General features: G+C 41.4%; 1 protein-coding gene across 3 annotated transcripts in view; it reads left to right on the top strand.

Annotated features, from left to right (window-relative positions):
• Positions 1 to 23054, top strand: part of GNAS (GNAS complex locus) — a 136323-nt gene that overhangs the window by 103890 nt on the left and 9379 nt on the right. For all 3 annotated transcript variants that reach the window (XM_030288467.4, XM_030288468.4, XM_072917154.1), the window contains exons 6-9: positions 19712 to 19766; positions 20109 to 20182; positions 20607 to 20665; positions 22281 to 22401. In XM_030288467.4, coding sequence (XP_030144327.4) covers positions 19712 to 19766; positions 20109 to 20182; positions 20607 to 20665; positions 22281 to 22401 — 309 coding nt within the window. The remainder of the gene's footprint in view (positions 1 to 19711; positions 19767 to 20108; positions 20183 to 20606; positions 20666 to 22280; positions 22402 to 23054) is intronic.

Below are 23054 nucleotides of genomic sequence, written 5' to 3'. Positions count from 1 at the left end.
CTGAGAAGTCAGACAGTTGGCAAAGCTACATAAATGCTGAAAGCTCCAGATCCTTGGGTTTGGCTTCGCTGTACATGGATCTTGCAATGATGTTCCTTGGGGTTTTGTATTTTTAATCATATTTTCACCAGGCAGAGAATATGCCTTTTTTTCCAGTAAGAAAAGTGCAACAAATTCACCCTAAAAGTAACAGTTTACTGCAGATAAAACTTCTGTAATCACATTGCTCAAATGTTTAAGAAAATTGGAATGAGTGACATAGTAGATTGTTGTGTGCACAGTAATCCTTCAGTCCTCTGGTGTTTGTGAAGACAGGTAGTGGTCAGTCTGAACTGGGAATGAATGAATGTCATAAATTAATTGGTCAGAATGAATTAGAGTGAGAAATTAAATGAGAGGAGGAATTGTGACTGTAAATTCTGTAAGTTTGTCATGCATCCTGGGTGCACTAGACTTCTATAATTTTTTTAAGTTTTAACCATTAATACAAAAAATATGCTCAGTTTTACCATAAAATTCCCACAAGCTTATTATAAAGCAGACCAAATGACATCTTGACTTGTGAGTATTGGACTTAATGAAATACCAGTGTGGGATTGCTGTAGTGGTGCAACAGTGTGGCTGTCAATCCAAGCAACTCTTACACTCACAGTAGTTCCTGAGAATGAATTTTCACTCGCCCTCCCAGGCTTTTGCAAGCTCCCTTTGTGCAAACAGAGAAAGCCCTGAACGGGGTTAGTTTTGAGCTGTGATTCAAACAAACAATTCAGTGTGAGACAGAAACAAGCAGAATAAAAGCCTTCCACAGGGGCTGGAGCAGCCTTCCTTAGGAATCCCTCCTGCCAGGAGGAAGATCTGCAGACACAAAATACAGAGCAAGCTATAAATAAACACTTGAGGAAACAAGGAAGAGCGTGGCATTGGTTGCATCATTTTTGCATGGCTCGTGCGAGGCTGGAGCATCGTTCCTGGTTGGATTCTGTGGGTGGAGGGCTGGGAAGCTGCTGTGGGATGCAGTGCTGGGGGGGCTGGGGGGGCCTGGCAGGGGACCCCCAGGTCTGGCTGCTGCTGTGGAGGGCACAGAAATGCAGCTGCAGGAATGATGTGCATCCCTGGTGCTCCTGAAGCAGGTGGGAGCAGTATTTTTAGGATTTTGCAGTTCATTCACCTGGTGAGTGGGTGCTGGAGCTTTTTGCCTGACCTTGGGAGCTGCTGTTTGTGGTGTTCCCTGTGAGCACAAAGGGTTTTATGAGTGCTCTCAGGGCTCAGCTGCGTTGTTGCAGAAAAGGAACATCTCAAGATTACAGGATGACAAATAGGAGAATGCTTTTATCAAATATAAGACCTAAAAAGCTACTGTAAAATCTCATTAAAATTGGTGTAAAAAGGAAGTAAAAGCAACCGTGTTCCAAAAGATGGAAGGCAACAGAAAATTCCTGATTCAAGGATGAAATGAGGCCAGTACATTTGCTGGTACAATGTGAAAGCACCAGGTTCGATTCCCAATTATTCCCTGGGCTGAAACTGCAGATCCATCACTGCCAGTCCTGGGGAGAGGGAGCACTGGATGCTGCTGATTGCACGTTTTCCCCTTCATTTTCCTCTTTGTGAACTCCACTGTTGGGTGATACGCCAAAGCCTTTCCTTCACTGGAGAATTCAGTTTAAATTTCTTTTGTCTGGGTGCTTGCCTGCAATCACAGGTATTGCTGAAGTTAGTTTTTTGGAGACCCCTGACAGAGATGTCTGGAGGACATTTGGTATAAATTTACTAGCAGGCTCAAAAGTTTATTGGGACCATGTGCTTGCATGCAGAGAACATGGTCATAAAATCCTGACTTCAGGAGGGGTAGGCTGGAAATTAAAAAGTAGATTAAGCTCATATTAAGTGAAGAAGTTCTCAAACCAAAGCTGAGTTTAAGTAACTTTAAATACAGTATTTTTAGGATGTGACTAAGTTCTAAATAAACTGAAAGAAATTGCTGGCTAATTTTACATGTGATTAAGAGTAATTTTATAGCAGGATGTCACTGATAGGTTTTGTGATTTTGAACTGATTACTCTGTAGTATATTATACATTGATTTTGTAGCTGAAGCATGTTAAAATAAGTTGTTGTAGTTAAATATAAATCTCTGTTAACTATATTTGCATTGTGGTACACTAATGAAGTCTCTGAGAAGGATATGCACCAATAAAGCTAAATTATAATGTGTTCATTATGGAAGTGAGGGGTTTCAGTGGCTGGATGATAATTTACACTTGAAACGTGTTGGCTGCCCAGTAAATTTTCAGTGAGTGCCTTGGGTACTCTGCAAGGTTCCCCTTCCCCCAGAGGGCTCATGTAAACTGCAGCCTGAGTAAAAGCTGGCAAAGAACTATTTTTAGGAAGCCTCCTGCAGCTGGGGGAGGGAAGGAGCCTTGGCTCCTGGGCTGCTAAAGGAGTGTGGTGCTGGCAGGAGCCGCATCCAGCCCAGGTCAGGTGGCCAGGTCTGCTGTGGGATCTTGGCTGAGAGATTTGTGTTTTTCAAAAAAAACAAAAGGTCCTTCAGAACCCTAAGTAATTTTTATAAATGAATGAAAATAGCAATATACGTACAAAATTCCCACAACTGTTGAACTTCCTTGTTTGTTTATTGGCAGTGTTGGTAATACTTGCAAATTTTCTGAGGACCACACTGTCCAGCACTTCTGCTGCTAAGGTATTTAAGAGGGACTTTTATTACACATTTATAATGTTACAAGATCAAGGGAAGCACGAAGGGACTGTTAAGCTTTGTGTCTGCAAGACATTTTTCCTACACAGCTTCATAAAGTGTGGCTGTTCTCAGGATATTCTTTTGTCAAACTGAGTCTCAAGAGTGAGCCTCCTGACTGTTTAATTTTGGTGTTTTCATTAGCTCTCCCTAACATCACTGTGTGTGCCATGAAGAAGAACAGAGTTTGCACTTTAGGTGTGCGCTCCTTTTCTTCCCTGGGCTGGAATTGCCTTCTCCTTGTTTATTCTGGAGAACTTGTTCACCTCTGTCCCAGGGTGAGACACTGCTTTGGGATACACACAGTTTGTTATCCCAGACAGGGCTTGGGTGAAACAAAGTTTCCCCGTTTGTAAACTGATGCTTTGATACAGCTCTTCTTCAAGAGATTATTAAAGCACACATCTGCAAAAACCCTTGGGTGATTTTGGATAGTGTGAGGTTTAAGTGAAGTCATATGAATGAAGGATGATCAATCTTTCATGGTTCTAATGCCAAGAAGTATTGTGATGTCTTTAAGAATCTTGATCAAGGTATTGTCATCAAGATTCTTAATCTTGAATCTCACGATGGAGTGGTTTGGTGGAAGGGGTGAGAGGACGGGTTTAGAGAGATCTCCTGTTTTACCATGATATATTCTCCAAATGGGCATTCCAGACTCCAGAATCTTACCATGTCTCATTAAAAGGCAGATATTCGTACATTATCTGTGTATTTTCAATGCTAACTCTAATTCTCTAACTCTATTGTTCAAAATTTGTTTCAAAAATAAGGTGTGTGGTATGTATGAAGTGTGGAATAGCCTTATGTGAGGTTACAAGTACAACAGACTCATTAGTGCCACAGTGGAACAGTTACCAAGGGAAACAGTAATTAAAATGGCCAGTTTCAAAAAGCTTTTTGGAGAAGAACATGTCAGATTATAACTTGCTTTACTGTGATTAATGTGGCTGTTTCAGTAAATTTGAAAATACCAGAATTCCTCTGTGGGATCCTTGTTAGGTGGGATCCTTGGCCCTTCTCCATTGCTGCTGGAGCACTTCCCTGTGCAGCTCTCTGCCCCAGAGCTGAGCTGCTCTGTGATCCAGCAGTATGTTACCATTCTGCTCTGTGATCCAGCACTGTGTTACCATTGTGCTCTGTGATCCAGCAGTGAGTTACCATTCTGCTCTGTGATCCAGCAGTGTGTTACCATTCTGCTCTGTGATCCAGCAGTGTGTTACCATTCTGCTCTGCGATCCAGCAGTGTGTTACCATTCTGCTCTGCGATCCAGCAGTGTGGTACCATTCTGCTCTGTGATCCAGCAGTGTGTTTGTTACCATTTGTGTTCTCAGCAGCTCCCTCCAGACCGTCCCTGCTCCGCTTCCCTTCCCTCCCCGGGCGCGGTGTGAATCCTGCAGCTGCGCGGAGCTCAGGCAGGGAAAACAGCACCAGGCAGGACTGGACAGGTCAAAGCAGAACTGCTTTCATTAGACTAAAAAAAAAAAAATCCCAACCAAACCCCAAGCCTGGCCCTCAACCAACTTTTAGGATCAGAAAGGTGTTGAGCCACTTCCCAGTTTCAATCTGATTGGAGCCAAGCCTTGCAGACGCTTGGGAAGCTGGCGCTCCACTGCTGCTTTTAATTGCTTCTTGTTTTCAAGGATAATTAGGAACTTTACTTAAAAATAGTAACTTTAGTGTTCAGTCCATTAAATTTGTCACCAGGATAATTCCATTAGACTTCCAGCTGTTTTCTTATTAGAATTCTCAACTAAAAATAGGTGGGATTTCTGCTGTTGTGTGCAGAGGCTGGTACCTCCATTTCAGCTCTAACTTTCCCTAATGATGTGAAACGTGTTTGTTTCCCTCAGAGCTTTCTTCTGGGCTGTATTTCAGAAGGTCCTGCTAATTATGCCAAAATTGTGCACTGTGGTTTTCTGATAAAGTCATGTGGCACTGAAGAATATGAAACTGATTTCCCTCCAGACAAGTCTTACAAATGGAAGATGGATGCCGCACCCAGTGCATTTTTCTTTTTCACCAGTCTGCAAGAGATGTTTGTAGTAGTTGAACAAATACCTTTTAAAAACAAACAAACACTAATGAACACAGGTTTGTTACTATTATTATGAGGGGTGTGATTTACTTGCTCAGTTCAGTTCTCATGAGCAGTCCCTTTGTTGTGTATAATTGAAATCACAATGTAGATTGTGAGATAATGTGACAATTACCGTGTTTATATTGTGTGAAACACGGTGTTTTTTTGAAACAAACCTCTGTAATTACCAGAATCGGTACAAGCACATGCTGCTTTTATACGTACATGGTTTACAGGGTGAATCGGGTTGTAATATCCATGTTTAAGCAACGGGGTTTTTTTAAGTTCTGAACTGTTTTCACATTTATTCCTGACATCCACACCACAAGGCATCATAATGGATTAATGGTGGACATGCAGAAAGCTGAAACAGATTTTTCTCTGCAGAGTTAGGTCTGTCTATGTAAATGTATGGCAGTTTCCGTGCATGCTTTCTTAGAAACCAGTAATCACTGGATCAGACAGGAGGGGTCTGGTTGGAAGGGACCACTGAGGCCACCTAGTCCCACCTCCCTAACCAAGCAGAGCCCCCTCAAGCATCTTACTCAGGGTTGTGTCCAGACAGCTTTTAAAAACTTGCATTTTTTGACTGTGATGTTGGTCAAAGATTTTTTTCCCTTGGGATACTTTTTGACTGTAACTCCACGGAACATATGCAGATTGTGCTGATAAACATGAATGTAGGTAACAGAAGGAAGTTCTGCTGCAGAGCAGTGTGGGGCTTGTGGGGTTTTTTTAAAGGCTTGATGTTTGGAGCCACAACCAAGAAAGTCAGTGACCCAAATGTAAATTATATAGGCCTTAAGGGTTTTTTTCTTCCCCACTCTGTTATCTTTAAGCAAAGAAACCAAAAATCATGAGATACGTTAGTAAAACAGGTCTCTCCAATGGAAGTGAGATCATTCAAAGGAGGGAAATTTTCTTCCTTAATTAAAATGAAGAATATGCTTATCTGCAGAAGTACTCCAGTGGTGTTCCCTCAAAACCTGTATTTAGATGCAGCGTGTAATTCTGGCACGGCTTATTAGCATCTCAGATCTTTTTTAATTTTCTCATCTGCTTGTTGGCAGTCTGTTCCCTGGACTTCCTGTGCGTGTGCGTTCCTACAAAGCAGATAACTGCAGTTTTACAAGCTGGAGCTGAACGTGGGTGGGATGGCGTGAGGGAAAAGTGCTGTTTTGAAAGCTCTGCACCTGTCACTAGTTTTGAGCATCACCATCCGTGCAGGGCAAGCCAGTGTGTGCAAGATGCTGCAGAAATCTCTTAGGCAGCAAAATGCAGAAGAAAAGCATGAGTGGCTATATTTAGTAGTCGCATATTATTAACTTCTGTGTAATGTAGCAGTTGCTGTGCTCAGACACCCCTTTTTTGTGGTGAATTAATAATTTGCTGCTGAGGACAGGAAGTGGAGTTAAAGTGCTGTTGTGTGATAAAAGCTGTGTTTCACATATGGTTATGGTGTTTATAGACTGTGTATGTATAAATAAGCACCTGATATGGGGTAGGTGGTGTAGGAACACACCTCCCTTTCACCAGAACCTGTGAGTGTTCTCTGCAGACTTTCTCCTGACGCATCTGATCTGAGTCTCTTCCACCTTGAAGCTTTTGCTGCTGTTCTTAAAGCGTGATCCGGAAGCTCTAATTATAGTCATGCAGAACAAATGGAAATCCTGGAATTGTCTCCAGCACTCTGGAGTCACACAGTTACCAGCTGCAGGTATCAGAGCAATAGGTGAGCCAGCCCAGGATTGTTCCCCTGGAGCTGCCTCATGCCTTCACCTCCCAGCACAGCTTTGAATTGCACATTTATTTCCAGGTCTGTGGACTGTGACTGATGGCCACCACATTTTAGGCATATATTTGAACCTAGACTGCAATCTGAAGGGTGCTGTACATCATTTAGTGCTTCTTGAGACATTATAAGAGGCTTGCTGGGTTTATGTCTTCTTGCAAAATAACAGGCTTGGATATTGGGCAGCCAGAAGCCCCAGCTGGGATTTAACAAATGTTGATGTGGGAATAAGCACAATATTTGGGGAAGAGAAATAACATTTTAGACCCCTCCTTGTCTTTCCCACAGCAGCAATTATACCCATGGCTTTTAGTGTCTTTTTTAGTTCAGTTCTTCTCCTGAGACTGTTTAAATGTTTCTTTCATGTAGAAGAGGAAATTTGTAGTGTTAATGAGTAATTTAGGTTTAGGTTTTCATCCATTTGAGATGCAAACATGAGACACTGCCCTCTGCAGACAAGGAGATGGTAAAGATGAGCTTGTCTTCTGCTGGAATCGTGGCCTTTAGTCATCCAGTAGATGTTGGAGATTTTATTTTGGAACTTTAGTGCATACCTTGGGCCCTTCAGGTTGGCTTTTCCTTCCCTTGGATTCCCTGCTGCCTGGCTGTGATTGAGTGCAGGGAGGTGGGGAGTCCACCCACTGGTGGTCCAGAAATGAGTTGTTATTCATAGCTCTGTGATAGTTTCTTTTTAGTGTAATAAACAAAAAAAACCCCATAAACCAGTATCGCTGAAATTTCAGAATTAATGCCCACTGAAATTAAGTTCTTCCCCACCTCCTGGTGTTTGCTTCATGCATTATTTTGTACTTGTTTCATGACAACAGTGGGTAGAATCTTTCTTTCTTTTGTTGTTCTCCTTGGCCCATCCCCAGAGGAAAGGTGGGACTGGAGTTAAGGTTTCCAGAGAACGTGGCAGGAATTTAGAGTGGGCAGTTTTGTCCAGGGTAGCTCAGCTCAGAAGTTCTCTCCAGCCTCAGCTGAAGGGTGGTTTGTGGTCAGGGCTCTGGCCCAGCCTGGGAGCACAGAGAGCTGTGTGAGAGAGGGATGGGGCTGTGGGAGAAGATTCCCTGCCCAGGCTGTCCCAGTCCTTGGCCTCTAAGGCTGCCAACAAGAAGGCCAGTGAGGATGCTGAAGGGTGGTGTGTCTGTGTCACCTCTGGTACCTCCTGAATCTTAATTGAGGAATCTTCATTCAGTCTTAATTCTTCTGAGTATAAGGTTCCACCTCAAGATAGAACTGTGCCTTCTGCTGCTGAGGAGCTTTTGGGGTTGTAATGCTGAAATAGTTATGTTCTGTGAATAATACATTCAGTAATTGTTTAAGTAATCACAACACTTTTATATAGGTAATAAATAGAGTCAATAAAGTTAGTTCAAAAGAACTAATTCCCCCGAAGCAGCTGAACAACTTCCTCATTTTAACATTGCAAAACAAGCCAATTGGAGAGCAAGGGATTTTAAGAGTTGTCCCAAAATTTCCGCATCTGTCACCCACACCCCTCACTCCAGTCCTGTCTGTATTCCGTGTTTTGCGGCACCTCTGTGAGCCAGAACTGCCATGGAAAACCTCCCTGAGCCGTCCTCGCTGAGAGAGGAAACAGGCGGAGGTTGTGCCTTGTCAGGGATTTTACTTTTCCTGTGCACACTTCATTCGAAATTCTCTGTGACTGCAGCATTAAAAGTGCACAGCTTAGAAAAGTCCGCATGAAAAAACACATTTTGCAAATGTTAGAATGTTTTGTAAATACAAAGTCTGTCCTACTGTGTTTTACAGTCATTTGAATGACTAGAGCTTTTAGTACTATTTTAAGGTCTTTTATAGCCAGCTGTGTCTTTTTAGAGGTGAGATTTAAAGTTCATATTTTTGTAACGGATTAAATTCTGCTTCAGAGTGAGTTGAGTCAAGTTAGGTCAGTGGGGAAGAGGGGGGAAGGAGCAAAATATTGTATTTAAAAGATTCTAAAATGGCTGGTCATGTCCCTTGTTAAATTAGGGCTGTTTGTGAGTCTTTGTAAAGGCAATTATTCTGCAAGGTGTCCATTTTAATTGCAGGCTTAAAAGCACTAAATACCCAAATGCAGTTTGTGGAAACACTGCACGGTCAGTGGCGGTGTGTTGATGCTGTTACAGACACGTGAGTAAGCAAAGATGGAGGGTCTGTATTAGATTTTCCTTTTAAGAGTAGCAAAACAATCTGCAAAAAGCAGAACCATGAAACTGGATGACTGAAAGGTTTTTCATGGGGAGTAAAAGAGGACTGCACTATTCCAGAACCATGGTGACTCCTGTGAATGGCTTTTCCACAGAAGTAGTGTGGTCACCTTTATTATTTACCTTTGATTTTGGCTTCAAGCTTGATTTCTTGCTCCTTTTATCTGCCTGAGTGCAATGTGTGCCAGGGACAGACAAGCACTTAAACTTGACTTCTTAATTTTGATGTATGGCAGAATACAGAACCAGATATTTGCTTTTCACTGTAGCCAAAGATGAGTGTCCCTGCACTGCTCAAAATTCACAGTATAAAATGCTGTTGCAGCTCTGTTATCATTTGCCTGGTTTAAAATGATATTTTTAAAATATGCCTGCTATTAAATTTAATGATCAAGCAAATGTTTTCAAGAAAAAGAGAAAAAATAACTGTATTGTTACAACTCACTTCCAGATGAGAGATGTGCTCTTTACAGATGTTTTCAACTCCAGGTGCCAGTTTGTGCCTCTGCTTTTACAGAGGCCTGGAGTTGTTTTTGCTGGGTTGAAAGCAGAACATTTAAACAAGAAGGAGGGGGGAAGGCACATTCCTCTGAGGAGAGCCCAAGCTGAAATGTGAGCTGCTGTGAGGTGTGGGACTGTCAGCCCAGCAGGTACTGGCAGGTACTCGCTCCTGGCCGAGGCTCTTCCAGCCCCTGCCCGCAGCGTCACGGGACAGAAATGAACATTTCAGTGTCCTGTCAGCAGCATCACAGTCAAAATTACTGCCTTTTTGCCAGCTTCCTAAAGTACTGAACAAAAATCTCAGCTGGGATGGTGCCTAAGCAGACAAGATTCCAGCACTGGATTTATATCCTGCATCTAAATAGATGCAAACTATTTTTGTGAAGATCTTTGTACAAGTGTATTTAAATAGGGAGGTGAAGTCATCCCTCACCACCCTGCTCAGAACCCAGCAGAGATTTGTCTTCCCATTGTTTGGGCTCATCTGGGGCCTGATTCCTTCCCTGAGCTATCACTGCTTCCTTAATTCCTGCGGAAACTCGGGCTTGGTTCAGAATTCCTTTTCTGTCACGTGAGGTCCTATCAGCTCCACTTAGCCTTGTCCCTAAAATTCCTCTTACAAATGAGGTTGCCCATTTTTCCAGTAGTAACTGGGGAAGTGCCTGGTTCTGTGTTCTCCCTGTTTGGGGTTACAAGCCACAAACAAACTGAAAAAATGTGGGAACTGTCTGAACCTTCATTTTATCTGGTTTTGTAGATAGCTTGTCTCTTCAAGGAAAGAAGGGAAACTAGTATGGAGCATTAAGCTTGTTAATTATTTTATCATCTGTATGCACTTTTATTAATATTTTAAATTATTAACATAATTTTTTATTTATTAGTGATGTCATTAATTCTTCAGCTGAAATCAATTCCACTGATTTGATGGCACTGGAGGGAGCTACAGACCAGGAGGATAAGATTCATAAAAATACTTGGTTGAAACACAGTGAAAGATATCCCATTAGGTTCACCTGCTTTAATTGCTCAGAGCAGCCTACAATAGAGGATTTACACCTATAACATGCATAGGTTATTGCCATATTAAAAATAGCATCTGGGATTGAAGGAAGCTTTCATATCCTTGCTTGAAATCAAATATGGAGAATTTCAAACATTCATATTCAAATTTCATTAAAAATTCTTCATTCTGAATTGGACTTGACTTAAACAGACTCCTTAGTCTAATTTAACAGCAAATATTCTTAAACCTAAGAAGATCCTTACTGAACCTGACAGATTTAAATTAGATTAGATTGTAAAAAATTATTACATTTCAAGTTTTTCTCCCATCTCAATCTCCACAGGGCACAGGAGGGATGCAATCACTGATGCATTTTTTTTGTTTCTTCTGCAGTATATAAGGTCTGTGACTAGCTTATAATTAAAAAAAGGTTTAAAACAGGAAAATCCCTGGCCTTGTTAATAGATACTTTTCCACATTCCAGAAAACAAGGCATGACAAAAACTATATTAAAAATATGGATATTTAGGGGGAGCAGGTGGGAAGGAAGTTCACCAACAGCCACACTGGAGTTGTCACTACTCCAGCTTGTTGGTTTTTAGATAGTGAAGACCATGGAAACAATTTGTTGCTTTCTTACAATTAAGTGCAAGACTTCAGGTTTTAATTCCTTTTGTAAAATTAAAAGTTGTGGTCTTTAGTGTGCAGAGCTTTTGCTGAAATAACTGGAAAAAATACCAAACTTGGTGGAAGACCCAGATTCTTTGAGATGACAATCTTTGAGAGTCACAGGTCAAAACCATTTCCAGCACCAGGAAGGACAGAAATGAGGAAAAGTAAAAATGAAAGCAAAATTGCTTTCAAGTGTAAAAAAGAGAAAATATCCCATATCACAACCAATGGATTTCATAGTGTCTTGCAAGAAACAGGTTCATTAATTAAGCCCAAGTTTCTGGTGTGTATGGCCCTCCAAAATTCAGGAGGAAGCGTTGGCGGAGCAGTGAGCAAAGTGGAGTAAGTTTTGCTGCACGAACATGCAATCGCTTCGCCTTGGGCAAGGTTTTTGTCTCCTTTTGCAGCCTTGTTAAGAGAGAAAATAAAAAAGTAGAAAAGTTAATAGATATTTCACCGTGTTCCTCCCCATTCCCTCCCGCCCCAGGCCTGTCCTGGGATGGGATGGGATGGGATGGTGCAGTGTGGTGTGATGGTGATCTCATGCACACTGGTACCTTCCACTGGTGTTCCCAAACGGGACGTGGGAGCCATCTGGGCTGGGAATGCAGATTTGGGGTGAGTGGGACCCCTGGCCAGCGTGAAGGAGCACAAATCCTCCATAAGGATCGTTCCATCAAGGCAAGGAGTTAATGGCAGAGAGGAGCTGGGGATGCCATGTGAGCCCTTCCAATGAAGGACTGGAATATTGGCCAGGTTTGGGTATCCCATGTAGTGTTTGCTGCTCTACAGCCCTGTCCCCCTCATCTTTCCCCCAGACAAAATGAGAAAGTTTGTCCTTTACGTGGGCCTGAAAGGGCTGTCTTACAGTGATGTATGAGTTGCTTTCTTAAGGAAGAAAAAACTACATTCTTTTTTATATTATTTAAATCAAAACTTGCAGCTGGTGATAGGCTCTTAGACTAACTTGGAGTATCTTTATAAAAACCAATAAATCCTGCATTGCATATTTTAAAGTACATTATCCAAAATCCTTCTGTGCAAGCTGCTGTTCCTGAGGTGTGTGTTGTTCAGATGGCAGAGGAGCAAACTGGATGTGGTGAAAGGCAGGGGGAAGGGGAGGGAAGTTTACATGCAGCTCGAAGCCTGGGTGGAAGTAACTACAATTTTTAGCAATGAAAATATCCATGTAGGGACCTAAAGGAATCCTGTGGGCTGATGGTGCAGCTTGCGTGGAGCGTGTGCACGGTGCCTTTTTGGCAGACAGAAGATATTTTACTGTGGCTTAATGCTTATTATAGTTGCAGTTTCTTGATCACCATCTGTAGTCTCTATTGGTTTTTGATAGAGCAACTAGGATTTTATATTTTGGGAGTGGTGTTCTCTGCATTATATCACGCTGACTTACTACTTCCAGTGTCTGTAAAATAACAAAGTCTCACAACTTCAGTCTGGTTCCTGAGCTGCTGCTTTCCTATGCTGGAGAAAATATTGAATCTCCTCATTATACAAATGGCTTCTGTTGAGTAATATTGACAAATACACTGAATAACATTTTTGACATAACATTCTGTTCCCACACAGATAATTTGGATGTAATTGAATGGGTTGATCAAGAGCTTGTGCTAAAAATAAGACATTTTCTCACCCACTGAGTGGAAGAAAATGCTTGCTCCAGAGGCAGTGGGGTGGCACGGAGCTCTCGGGAAGTGGGCTGGGATCTGCTGGGACTGTGGTTCTGTCCCATGCTGAGGGACCAAAGGGATGATGCTGAGAGCAGCCCTGGCACAAGGGCTTGGGAACCATGTCCCTCTCCAGGCTCCTGGAGCACGGAGAGACTGATTTTAGCTGGAGCAAAGCGCTGCAGCCTGGGCAGGATCCAGCCAGGATCCCTGTCAGACCCGCAGCAGCACTCATGCACTCGAGCCAAAAACGTACAGAAATAGTTGTGTGGGGGGGGAGGATTTGAAGATCTCTTTTCTTTCCTTCTGTTTTTCCTTATTTTAATGGTCTCCTGGGCAAAAGGCTGCATTGTTACAGTCTCAAAAGCAGGGTGGTTGTGCTGCAGACGGGTGAGGAAGAGAAAGAAAAATAGACCTTAGAGAAAGGCTGGCTGTTTAGTATGCAATAAAGTGACTTTTATACCTCTCCCAATCTCCTATCAAATAAATCTCGTGCTAACAAGCAATCAAACCCGTTTCCCTGCCCTGCTCCGCACAGCCCGAGCCACATTGTACCTTTGCAGCCTTTGAAACTGCCTGTGCCTATTTTTATTTGTCAGGCCGGGGCTGGGCTGGCCCCATTCCAGATGTGTCTCACAAGATTTGGTGCTGATGAGCTATTTATAGCCCTGTGGTTCTATTGTCATGGCAACCGTGCTAGAGGCCAAGGCGGCTGGGAGCTATTTCTGGACTTGTGCTGTAATGTAAAACTGATTGGGAAAGTTAGTGCATCCTCTAAGCCAGACTAACTTTAGACAGGCAGAGAGAGGGGGGAAAAAAATAAAAAAAAGGGACAACTGCAACCTCTTTAAATAGATTTTTCTCTTTCTCCTGCCTTTTCCCCATTTCCCTTTTCGAGCAGTGTTTGAAGGGCTGCTTTGCCTTCTGCTGGGTTTGTGTGAAATTCATTCATGCCTGGCGGCGGGTTACGCTGCTTTAATGAGGCACTTTGGGAAGCTGGGTGCGTAACCAGCCTCGTTTTTAGGGCAAGGTTTGAACTTCCAGAGACACAGAACTAAAGCGGCTTTGCTGGCACATCCTGGTTTTTTGGGATAGTTGCAGTTCTTTGTACCCCACAGTTTTAATACTCTATTTTTTTGTGTGTGCTTCATGTTCTCCACGCCATATAAGGAACTGTAACCTTGATTACCACAAGATGATTCCAAATATATGGAGTCATACTTTTCAGCTTTCTCATTATTTGCTTCAAAATTAGACCCATGGTGCCCCTCCGCCTCCAAGTGGCTGGAATGCTCGAGGTTCTTCTGGAATTACAGCTGGGGCCGCTCTCAAAATCACTTTTCTGGGATATGTACGCATTGACACCATCTATAATTAAATTCTGAGCTTTAGACTATTTGTAAACCTTGCTGTGCGACTCACAGTTTCAATAAGGAAATTATAATAATGCTTTGACTTGAAACTGGAAATCAAAAAGTGTTTGCAGCTTCTTGGGAAAGTTTTCTGGAGACTTGGTTTACTTCTGTTCACGTCTTACGCTACATTTCAAGGTTCATTTCCAACATAAATCTGGTTTTCAATGGGACCCTTATGTCTGAGGACTGACATGGAGAATGTTGTTAAAGGAACATCGTATATGAGATGGTTTTAGATGCAATATAGTGCTTTCCTAATTATACCAATAATACTTGGTGCAGTACTGTCCCTGTGTGCCTGTCTCTATAAAGGTTTTTTCTCTTTCCTAATTGTGAAGTTGTTAAAGTAATTACAAAGGTTTTGTAATTTATTTTCTTTCTTTATCTAGTTTTGATTAGGCAGAAAAAAGAGCTGTGCCTTTCTGAGCATTTTTAATTTTCCAGTAACATTAGTGGCACATTTTCAGTGACGACCTCAGCAGTAAAAGCTCCCCCTTTGCAAATAATAGAAAATATCAGTACATGTGTAAAAAATAGTCAAAACCTACCAATGTCCTAACTTAGATTTTTAACTTAATCTGAGGAAAAACCTGCCAAATTTGGTTTCACATGCTGAATACCAGCAAATTGAACATTTGCCTGTTTTATTTGCATCATTCCTGTAGCTCTGCCTGCTGTTCTGCTCCTCTTGCAAAATAGATCAGCTGAAATCTTTATCACCAGTTTAAGGAATAGGGTTCCCTCCTCTCTCCACCCCTGCTTGCTTTGAGCAGCAGAAAGGGACAGAGTTGAGGACAGTCAATTTGTTGATACACAAATACCCTTTTAAAAGGGAATTTTCTATCTTTGTACTCAACCTATGTCTCTGGCTCAGCATAGACAGCATAGCTGAAGAAAGAATTTACCAAATAGTTAACTGCAGAGCTTCTAGAAAGCTTTTGCTGAATAACATAAAGGATTATGGCAAGGACTAAAAAGGCAGGAAAGCAGTAGTAAAGCATGATCTGAAAAAAATAAATGGTTCTGAAAAAATTAAAAATGCACTCTTGTTTACAATAAACACTGTTTATGTTGAGTTAAATTTCAGCTTAAAACTGCTTTAAGTAGTACTTTGTAGTTCTGATAGCGTGTAGGTAAATAAAAATCCACTGCACAGTTTGGTCTTTAGGGTGATCAGTAAAAAAATACTAATTTCTTTCTGGTCATAGAAACCTGAATTGGAAAGACTGTTTTAGAGGTGATATGGGAAATGCCAGCATAATTCTTAGTAAAATCTTGATAATTCTTAGTAATTCTGGTGGGTTCTTAGTAATATCTTGGTAGAAACACATGACTCAGTGGAAATGAAAAATGGAAAATCATTTCCACTGACTCAAGGGACTTGGGGCAATTAACTACTCAGTGTGCCTGCCTTTAAAATAGGGTTGTGCCATGTGTGCATTTTGGGGTGTGATGGTGGAGGCAGGAAATGCAGCCTCAGAGAAGGCAGGCAGGAGCTGGAAGTCTGATTTACTGTCTGAAATATCTCGAGGCTTTCTAAAATCCAGGAACTTCACAAATGCAGAGTTTCAGTGCTACTGTTGAGGCTTATAAGTTATAAACAAATGTTGTCTTTAGTTGGGATTGAAATCTTGATTTCATTAAGTATCTTGCTGACACTGAAGATGAGATCTAATTGTGTCTTTTAAGGGAGACATTTTATATGGAAATACAAGTCATGACTTGACCAGTAAAAAAAAACCTGATGGAAATAAAGCACTTCAAATATAGGTGTGTTGTCAGATTAAGACACCTTTCCAGTGTTGTTCTAGGCTGAAAACAAAAGCGCTTCTTCAGAAAGCAGTAAAAAAAAAAAAAAAAAATCCTGTGTGCCAACCATTTTGTCAGATGAGAGAGAGTAACATTTCGGCTGCTGTTTATTGAGCAGGCTGTCAGGAAATGCTGGAGGAAAGGAGGAAAGGCAGCCTGAGCTCCCCTCCCGTGCTGCCCCAGCCATGGAGCTGTGCTGGTTGTGAGGTGGAAGATTTCGTGTGTCACACACCTTTCCAGCAGGGAGAACAAGCTGCAGGTCTTTGTCTGTCAGCAGCTCTGTTCATTCAGGAAATTCCCTCCATAGGGATAAAGCAGCTCTCTCTGGATGAAAGAACTCCAGAATAACTCAGCTGCTGGCATTATATCTTCATCTGAAAATTGGGACATGGTTTTGATGTAATAGATTTTAGTTAAAACTTGGAAAGATTGAGGATACATGTATGGCCTAATTACTTAGACCTGCTGGAGCTAAGGAAAGCCTCTGTGTAGCTCTCTGTGAATCTGCCCTTAAAATTAAAGAGACTTTCTTTGTCACAAAAATCTGCTTGGAACACTTCGTGTGTGGTTTTCCTTCCCTTCCTTTCCTTTCCTTCCCTAACCTAAAAAAGAGGACACAAAAATGCAGCATGTTTTTTTATTTGAGATTGTTTTGATTTTTTGTTAATACATTTCATTTTAATATCTCAGAGACACAACTGGTGCTGTCCTAGAGATGCTTCCTCTCAGTGTTGCTGACTACAAATAACCTGAAGTCTTTTGACGGTTTTTTTTTTTTTGTGTGTCAGAGCTGTATCAATGTTTTATAACACAGGCAAAAGAGCCTCTTACTCCGCAACAGAATTTTGCAGAGCAGTAGCTGATCCTGTTATTTAGTCATGTCCAGAATGTGGCCCAAAGTGAGAATTGGCAGCAATGCTGAATGAATTATTTGCTTTCTGGAAAATAGCTTTTCCATATAATCTCTGGGAAGATTTTACAGAACAAAAAAAACACTAACTTTGTAACTTGGTTCAAGGCTTGCTCGCAGTATAAAATTTGGTTTTGTGGTTTGACAGTTTTATGTGAATTATTTCATCAAGGTCACTTCTGTTTCTCCCTGTAAGTTCACTGCTGACACAGTAGATGGTGGGCACATCTCCAGTAGGCTTAGAACAATCTCTCACAGCAGTGAATTCGGCACACAAAGTAGTACTCAAGTGGCCTCACTTATGTTTTGGGTAGAGCATAGCAAGAATTAAAAATAGAAATTAATGATGGTGAATTTGTGTTTATTTTGAATTGGGCTTTGTTCTCATCTGACTGGATTATTAGTTTAATTTACTGGATAAATTGTTTGGTTTTGACTAACATTGACTGAGAAGTCTCTGAACTTAGTGTATTGATGTTTTCTGAACTTTCATGCTCCTGCTGTTGCTCCTTATTTTAGGTGTATCAGAGCAGATCAAATTTCTGCTCCCATTTTCTCCTCACATTTATTTTTACATTGACCAACTGAAAGAACAATCCCCTTTCTTTACACGTGAGCAAAAAATCAAACTGTTTTTTAATGCCTTTAGCCCTTTCTAAAGCTGCTGGAGCAGAGTTTGATGAAAGGCACAAGGAAAAATCTTCATGGAACGTATCACTGTGTTCCATTTTCCCTAAAATGCCCTGGAAGCAGGAGGGGTTTTCTGGTGACTGTCTCACAGTGAAAGACTTCCTTCTCCAGGGAGCATTGTTAGGAGTGTCAGATGTTGCTGAATGTTGGGAGCTTGTTTTGGGGGGAAGAAGAAATGTTTATTCCATTGGAACTTGTTTTACCTGGCACGAGCATTGCTGTTGGAATTCATCTCTAGTACAGTACTACTGCTCCTATGTGGCTCATGTTTTTCAAGGAAATCATAGGCCTAAAAATAGTCTGCATAAACAACAGTAAGAGGTTTGTACTTTCAGTTCCAGGTTTTAGCAATATCTTGTTGTTATTTTCTAGTTTTCACTTTCCAAAATCCATTAAGCTGATTAGCAGAGCGTTTAAAAATAAAACAAAACAGAAAAAAAAACCCCAAACCAAAAACCCACCTCTTGTGGAACCCAGCATAAAATGTTCTGCTTGGATAAACTCATACAGAAAGACTGGGTGATTGCAGTAATCACCTTTGTATCTTGATGAACATGTTCTGTTCGGAACATTTTTCAAGCATCCTCCAACTTGTGAAATTGCCACGTGATTCTGAAACTGTGCTCTGAGGGGAGAGGATGGGGTGGAAACACTCGTGCTACTTGGAACTCAGGGCTGTTGTACTTATTTAACATCCTCTGTGTACTGAACACAGAGTTTTATATCTTCCCTTCGGATTAAAAAAAAAAAAAAAAAAGAAAGAAAAAATGACTTAACAGCTTGGAAGATATGAGGAAAAAATCCAGCTTGCAAATTGCAGAGCACAGTTTGTCACCACTTTATCCTTGTGAGTCTGTGGCCATGTCACGTTCCGTGATGGAAATTGAACTTTGCACTTTGTCTCACGTGTTTTTGTAGCGTGTTAACTTAAGATACATTTTAATATGTTTAAAATTCTGTAATTCAGTCTAAACAAAAATTAATTTTCATGCGTCTCTGAAGCAAGATCTTCTAGAAAAGGGCATTGCACTGATGCAGTTGTCAAAATACAGGATTATTTTTTTCCCTTTCCCTGCTTCTCATTAGGTGTTTTAGGAAGTTTTTGGGCTGAAACTGGGGCCGAGTTTTGTGGTGGCTTTAATGGCAATTTTTTTGGGTTTTTGATTTGTGAATCTGGGACAAGTCTCCCTTTTCCCCCATTGAAGCTGTGACTGTTGTTAGTGCACATTAAAGAGGCTGGGAAAACTCATTTTTCCTTTGTGATTCCTGCTTCAGAGAGAAAACAATTCATGCAGAGGAATTTCCAAGGGAGCTCAAGGCCTGTTGGTTTAAAGGCTGATTAATGGTTAATTTTAGGGGCATTAATGCACTGCTGAAGTGGAAGGGCTGAGCCAGGGGGCACCTGGCTGAGGACTTGGTTGGGCAGTGGGACTGGGGCAAACACCATAAAATCTGCATCCTGAGCTGCTGGTTTGCCACCACAACAAAGCAGAATTCACTAACTCCCTGAGATTTTTGCTCTTTGAGTTGAAATGAAAGATAATTATGAGGCTATAGTTAATTGATAAAAAAAATAAATACTCCAGAGTTATCATCTGTAGGTAGTGCCTAATGAATTTGACTGAAATATATCTCTTATTACCCATTTAGCCAATTAATGCTGCTGCTCCAGAAAGTAACTGAAACACTGATACAGCAGCTGACTGAAAAATCAGTGTCCCCTCTCACTTAACTGAACTTGTACTGAAATTGCTTCAGGGCTTTCGTTTATCTAAAGAACTATAGAGTTGATAAGTTGTTTTAAAAAATACTCATTTTACTTTCAGGGGAAGTACATGTGGGCAATTTGCTTGAGTCATTGCTTCACCGTGAATAAGCAGCAGGTTACGTTGTGTGAATAAATGACCTAAATTAAACTGCCGGGGTGTTTGTGGCGGGAGGGGCTCCCCGGCATTCCCAGATGGATCCGCTGCTGCTCTCATCCCTCTGCTGGCTGCTGCTGGCAGCGCTCCTCCTGAGCACAAAAACCCAAATTTTGCCTTTCCAGCATGAGATTTTTCATCCTTTTGTGAGCCTGAGGGCATTAAAATGCACCAGAATTTACCTGGGAACTGTCAGTTACTAAAGCATCAGAAAGTTTGTCTGATTTGAGAATAATGAGTTTCTCTTTTTTCTTTTCCTTTCTCCAGTTTTCTAGACAAGATTGACATAGTCAAACAGAACGAGTACACCCCATCTGACCAGGTACATGGAGATTTTTGAGGAAATTACACAATTTATCTGCCCCCTTCCTCTTTGGGGGTAATTAATTAATTTTGTAATTGTCATTTCAGGTATTGCCATGCATTGTACATTTTAGTATTTCAAATAAAAGTGGCTTTATCCTTTGGCTTATGTTTATACACATAAATTATGTACAAGGTTACATCCCTTAGAAGATTTCCATCATGCTTCTGTGGCACTGAACGTTCCAGTGCTTGGTGTTGTAGTACAGCATGAAAAAAAAGGGGTTTATTTCCATTGTTGGATATATGGAAACACACCAAGTATCTGTATTGAATCAATGCATTTCCCTTTATGCTTTAGGATCTCCTCAGATGCAGAGTTTTGACATCAGGAATTTTTGAAACCAAGTTTCAGGTGGATAAAGTAAATTTTCAGTAAGTATAATTCTTTTCTTTTTTTATGTTTTTACATTTTTTTAATACAACACAGACAAATACCAAGGTAAACTGGGAGGAGAGCCTAACATATATTCTTGGGCCTACTGTATTTCTCAAGTATCAGTGTTTAATAGAAAGGAAGTATTTTATTTGTTTTTAATTTAGTAGTCTGGCTTGAAATGAAATGCAAATTGGTATACTTTATTTTAAATCACAAAGAACAAAATCTTTTACATCTATTTTCTCTGCATGCATGTGTTCATGGACTGCTTACTTATTCAGGTTCTTGTAATCCAAGATTCCCTCTAATTTCTGTAACACAGAAGTCCTAAAGTTTCCTCCCTTTTCTGTTTGCATGCAGACACAAACAAAAAAAACAGCACAAAATGATTCTGACTAACTGATTTATGTTTTTTTTTAGTATGTTTGATGTTGGAGGGCAACGAGATGAACGCCGAAAATGGATCCAGTGTTTTAATGGTAGGATTAGAATTTCTGGTGGCTTTATAAAATAGTTCTCTGCAGAATTGTAGTGCCTAATCTTCATTTTCTCATGTGTGTGAGAACTTCTTCATCTTTCTATGTAGCTTAATAAGGAGTTATCTAACAGTCATACAGGATTGAATTTTTTCTTGACATGTAAGCTCCTGTAACTACATAGAACATCTTCAAGGAGAATGCAGGTGAAGAGGAATTTGATAACTTCAGCTTGTCCATTTCTTTGGATTCCCTCTCTTCAGTTAATCAAATATTTTTTGAGGTGGCTTTGTGCATTATTTGCCAGTAGTGAGAGTGTAAACTCCAAGCGATGTTCTGTCCTCCACATACAGGTTTACATACAGACGTGCCTGTGCAAAATACAAAATATAGGGTAATTATTACATGCATAAAATCAGATTATCACATTTTTGTGTATAATTGCAGCCACTTGGCTCTGTTGTGGTGCTTCTTTCTGAATCAGCACTGGCCCAGTAATGCAGAATGAGGCTGTAGGGAGCATCTGTCTGTTCTGGTTAGACACATCTGGTGAGAGCTGGAGTCTCTTAACACCAGTGTCCCCGTGAGTTCAGGTCAGGTTTAATTCCCACATGACTGCAATTAGGCAGATTGTGTCTGTCCTGAAGTGTGACAGGTACCTTCACTGCAGCTCTTTGTTTTACTCTGTATCTGCTTAGATGAGAAGCTTTTTTCCACACAGGTTTTCATAAACCTAGACTTGGTGAAAATATTTTCTCTTCTTTGTTGTTTGGACAAAATAGCAATGAAGTTACACAAAAAAGTCCACCTTTTTTTTTAGAAAAGTTACAGCGAGATCCTAGAGAATAAATAAAGCAGAATGCAACTCGGAATTCATGGTACATTGCTACAGTTCCTGTCACAGAATCACCTGGACACTGTCTTTGTGTGTGGAAGGACTGAGCAGTATTTTCTTCTGTGCTGTTAGTGACAGATTTGTTTGGGCTTTACCTCTGCTCCTTCCTCTTCCTGTTACCTCATGGTCTGACTCATCTGTTCTGCTGCTGTGCCCGAGGTGGATGAGCCTGGCAGTCAGAGTGAGGGACTGAGCAGCACAGGGATGCTGCTCCTGTGATCCTGGGAACTCCTCCCAGGGAAGACATGGGGCTCTAAGCAGTAAAACTCACTACAGGGGGACCACTGGAGCTACCCATAAATTCACTGCAGTCTGCTGCTGGTTTTACTTCTCTTTACAGAAATCAAAAGTGCTGTTTGTTTTGAGGTTTTCCCCCAAGGACCTCCCTGTCCTTTCCTGATAGCTCATTGTTGTTTCCAATTTTCTTTACTCGTTCTAAATTACCCTCTTGGCTTTCTTCAGTTTCTCTCTCTTGGTCCAGTTCCTTTCTTTCCTACATTTTCTGTCATTCTGTCACCTTCTGTTCTGGGGCCTGCTTTGCCTTTCTTCCATGGTTTCTTCACTTTCTTTTTTGACTCCTGGTACTTAAAAAGCTGTCAGCACCAGCATCCTGGCCTGTTCTCTGCAGGGAGCTGAAAATCTGGCAGCCTCTTACTGAACTTCATGATTCCTGGGTATTTCTTCTGAAGCTTGGCATTAACTAAAGGGTATTTCTTGGTTTAGATGTGACTGCTATCATATTTGTGGTGGCGAGCAGTAGCTACAACATGGTGATACGAGAGGACAATCAGACCAACCGGCTGCAGGAAGCACTAAACCTCTTCAAGAGTATCTGGAACAACAGGTCTGTGAAAGGCTCTTCTCACTGAGATTGCTGATCCTGCCTCACACTGCACTCACGGAGGGGCCTGGCTGGGACAAAGTTCATTTTCTCCAGAACAGCTCACAGAGTGCTGTGGTTTGGGTTTTGCCCAAAACAATGCTGATAACACACTCATGCTGCTGAGCAGTGTGTGCAGAGCCCTCTCTGTTCCTCACTCTGTTCCTGCAGTGAATCCTCAGGGCTGTTGGGAGGGACACAGGTGGGCAGATCCAAACTGGCCAGAGGTGTGCTCCATGCCACATAACATCATTCTCTGCAGTAAGGGGGAAAAGAGGGGATTTTGGGAAGTTACCCAGCTTGCTGGATATTGGTCTGTCCACAGGAGGTGGTGAGTGATTGCCTTTGCATCACTTGTTTTGTCTTCTCCTCACTTATCCTTCCCTAATTAAACACTCATCAATTATATTTTTATCTTGACCCCCAGATTTTTTTTGCTTTAATTCTCCCTTTCCTCCTCCTCCACCCCCTGAGGAGGAAGGTGAGTGAGGAGCTGTGTGGTGCTTGGCTGCCCACCAGGTTAACAGCACGGGGGGCTCTGTTATTCACATTTCCTGGCACGGTCTGGGCTGGTTCTTTGGTCACAGCCTCCCACCTCTGACATTTATTACACTCAG

This window comes from Taeniopygia guttata, chromosome 20 (genome assembly GCF_048771995.1).
Source record: "Taeniopygia guttata chromosome 20, bTaeGut7.mat, whole genome shotgun sequence".
Lineage (NCBI taxonomy): Eukaryota > Metazoa > Chordata > Aves > Passeriformes > Estrildidae > Taeniopygia > Taeniopygia guttata.
This window is presented reverse-complemented; position numbering and strand designations above follow the sequence as displayed.